Raw genomic sequence first — 3,381 nt, 5'->3', positions numbered from 1 at the left:
ATTATTAGAGCCAAATTTCCTACCAAAATAACAGATGTATGTGCCCTCATCTGGCCCACTGTCAGGCTGTATGTTTATCATCTACTCTCCAGACAATTTCTTTACTTGCATTTCCAGCCTTAGACACACAAACTCTTTCTCTCTTACACACACAGGGCTCTAAAGTGCAGTGACTCATTCATTTAATTTACCTGTTGATGTCAGGCAACCAGGTAGTAGGTTCACAGCACACCCTCATATGATAAACGTTTGTATTAAAGGGACATCTAGTGGTAGGAATCAGCCTTGCATATACTATCGCGAGATGAAAACATTTTTTTTTTTGTTGTCTTTTCCATTGTGTTTAAATATATCTCCCGCAAAATGGTGATGCAGGGTATTCTATATAAAGAGAGCTTAAATGTGTCGGGAAAAAAAACAACAAAAGTGTATTCAAAACGTCGCCGTGTTCAGGTGTCAATGTGTGTGTTGATAAAGTTGATTCAAACTGATGACGTCGTGGATTCCACGTTGGCCCGGACGTGGCAGTACTCCTGAATCACAGCAACCGGACCAGTGTGAAATCATCACACTTTGCCCCTGCCGTTGCTAATATCAGTGCTATTTCCATAGATTCAAACATCCACGGTCAGTTATGGGGCTCACCATCTCGTCAATCTTCGGCCGGCTCTTTGGCAAAAAACAAATGAGGATTTTGATGGGTAGGTGAAAGCTTTGTTTGGCTAGCGTTTGTCAATGGCACGGTTTTTAGCTTTAGCTGTAGCTAGACGAGTAGTTAGCTAGTTCTAGATGAGCTTTGGTAATGCATTTCTAAAACTTTTTAAGTATAACATTGGGATAGAAGATGAATTAAAACACAACTAAGAGCAATTTGATTAATTATTTTTTGAAAAAAAAGGTCAAGCTAATTTCACCACCAAGCGTCACTGTATGGGTTCCGTGTGCTTTTTGAAGGAAGTTTGGCAATGTAATCTGCCAACGGCAACTGTATCCCGAAAACGGCTTGAATTTAAATACATTGTATTTACATAATGATATCTTTTATTTAAACGAGGTTTGATTGGCGTTGTCATATGTGTCTTTTATCGAATAATTTCTTCCAAACTTCCTAACGCGAACTTAGTTGAAGAAAAGCCGTTTATTGATAATCTACTAGAAACATGTTCACGCTAGGTTTTATTAGTTAACCTAATCTGTTAGTCGGTAACTGGTTATGGCGCTGGCCTTCTTTTCCTTATTTCGGTTAGTAAAATGAGTATTGGGTAACTCATTTCTTATGACGTTAGATGGACAACTGTCATTGTGTTGCGTTAATGTCCAGCTCTATTTCCGGTCATTAAGGGTGTGCTATGTTCTCGATCGAGTAAAAACGTTCATGTTAAAATCAAATTTAATAATTGTGGGTTGTTTTTCCCTTCATACTAATTAATGAAAATGGCTCAGTAGGCTATAGACGATTATCTTTTTGCAGTCGCATGTACTCTGTTATTAAATGTCCTTTGCTGTCTGACGATTACACCTATAGGAAAACGCTTGTTATGTAATTTAGAGCATGTTGTTATCCATAGCCCTGGTGTCCTCTTCTGATGCAATGCAAATGTCAATTTTAACCATACTTCACTTTCCTGTAGTTGGGCTGGATGCTGCCGGAAAAACGACTATCTTGTACAAACTGAAGCTAGGTGAAATTGTAACCACCATCCCAACCATTGGTAAGTGATACATTTACCTTTCAATTTATTTTTGTTCCATTTGATTGTTTAACATGTGCCTAACATTGATAATACAAGTGTATTATTAAGATCTTTCCCCTCTCTTCCCTCTACAAAGGTTTCAATGTGGAGACAGTAGAATACAAGAATATCAGTTTCACTGTATGGGATGTGGGTGGCCAGGACAAGATCAGACCCCTCTGGAGACATTACTTCCAGAACACACAGGTATGAGTGTGACTGTCCCAGTGCTGTGTAACAGCAAACAGCAAATGGCAGTGTCAGTGAGAGGAAGTAGTTATACACAGCTCTCAAATACTTTTACTCCGACAAGTGAAGCTGTTTCAGTACAATATAGTACAATACTTTGATAAACTATAAGTCAGACACCCATGTATTGTACTGAAACAGCTGCTCCCAGTAGACTGGAATAGTTCTATCTTATGTATGTGTTTGTCAACAAGTGCTCTCTTTCTTTCTGTCTGGCTGTATTATTACTGTTTATTAAAGTAGATGAATATTATGTTCACATTAAAAAAACAACTTCTATTTCACACTGCCAGCACCTTATCTTTTTACTGTTGTTAAGATTGGTGCAGTTTCAACATATTAATGAAAGATGCACATCTTCCACATTTTTGAAAATTTTTTAATTTCTCCAAATGTCTCAAAATCTTTGTAATCTACAGTAATCAACAGTGTTTAATACCTGTACATTCATCTTATTACTAAATTATATTCAGAACTAAATCTAACCTCTTCACTGTTTATCCCATGTAGGGCCTCATCTTTGTAGTGGACAGTAATGACAGAGAAAGAGTGGCAGAGTCTGCAGAAGAGCTTTCAAAGATGGTAGGTATTTAATATGTTTAGCTCAGTAGGGAGTAATGCATTATTAGTGTGCACTGTGAGTTTCATAATTTTAGATTATTGTCATGACATGAGGATAAGATATTTCTGACTTAGTTGTCTCATTTTGTGACAGGGTTAAATCAGAACAAAAAGTGTTATTGTTTGTCCCTCCTAAATGTGGAATGACCCTCCCACAGCAGTTACAACATCAGAGTCACATTATGTTTTCTGGACTTTCTGTGTGTTGTTTGTGTCATGGAACATAGTGAAACTGGATGACAATTCTTCAAACTGCAGGGATCTGTATATAGGACAACTGAAACCTGTACAGTATGTTTGTCTGTGCCTTAGGGAAATGTAAAGACTCAATAATCTTGTGAAGAGAATCTCTTCATATGAGGATTGCATGGTTAACCTCACTAGTTTTAGGATTCATAGTTTTTGGATTTTTTTTAATGTTGAAATATTTTACACTGGATTATCGGTTCACATTTTCTAAGTTCATTATATTACATGCTTGTTTTCATTTTAACCTTGAAGTGCTCTAGACCAGCAGGAGGGCTGAACATCAAAGCCAATTTTTCACATGCAAAAAATGTCCCTGGTCAGACTTAAACCAGGGTTGTTCTGTTGATGTAGTTCGCTTCTTAGACCCCTAAGCCTCCAGAACATCCCAAAACTGCCCTTTTTGTATTATTTCTGGGGCATATGAACCACTATTAGTGTAACAACTTTTGGCTGTCCTCTTATTCAGTCGTTTGCATTTTTGCAGCACATATTTCTAATTATATCTGTATACAGTTGATGTTTTACTTCT

At 37.2% G+C, this 3,381-nt stretch overlaps 1 protein-coding gene across 1 annotated transcript; it reads left to right on the top strand.

Annotated features, from left to right (window-relative positions):
* Positions 1-515: 515 nt before the first annotated feature.
* On the top strand, positions 516-2,636 carry LOC111646825 (ADP-ribosylation factor 4-like). Its single transcript, XM_023396384.2, has 4 exons — positions 516-701; positions 1,632-1,712; positions 1,831-1,940; positions 2,493-2,636. The coding sequence occupies exons 1-4, from the start codon at positions 635-637 to the stop codon at positions 2,574-2,576; spliced, it is 342 nt and encodes a 113-aa protein (XP_023252152.1). The 5' UTR covers positions 516-634; the 3' UTR covers positions 2,577-2,636.
* The last annotated feature ends 745 nt before the right edge of the window (positions 2,637-3,381 follow it).

This window comes from Seriola lalandi, unplaced genomic scaffold, assembly GCF_002814215.2.
Source record: "Seriola lalandi dorsalis isolate HSWRI2012SDOR001 ecotype SW California unplaced genomic scaffold, Sedor1 jcf7180002034032, whole genome shotgun sequence".
Taxonomy (NCBI): Eukaryota; Metazoa; Chordata; class Actinopteri; order Carangiformes; family Carangidae; genus Seriola; species Seriola lalandi.
Note: the sequence above shows the minus strand (reverse complement) of the source record. Positions and strands in the feature narration are given on the sequence as shown.

Excerpts from the sequence above, each read along its gene's own strand:
- LOC111646825 (XM_023396384.2), top strand. The coding sequence starts at position 635 with ATGGGGCTCACCATCTCGTCAATCTTCGGCCGGCTCTTTGGCAAAAAA. Across the intron at positions 702-1,631 it reads ACAAATGAGGATTTTGATGG|TTGGGCTGGATGCTGCCGGA; the intron begins GTAGGTGAAAGC and ends ACTTTCCTGTAG. Across the intron at positions 1,941-2,492 it reads ATTACTTCCAGAACACACAG|GGCCTCATCTTTGTAGTGGA; the intron begins GTATGAGTGTGA and ends TATCCCATGTAG.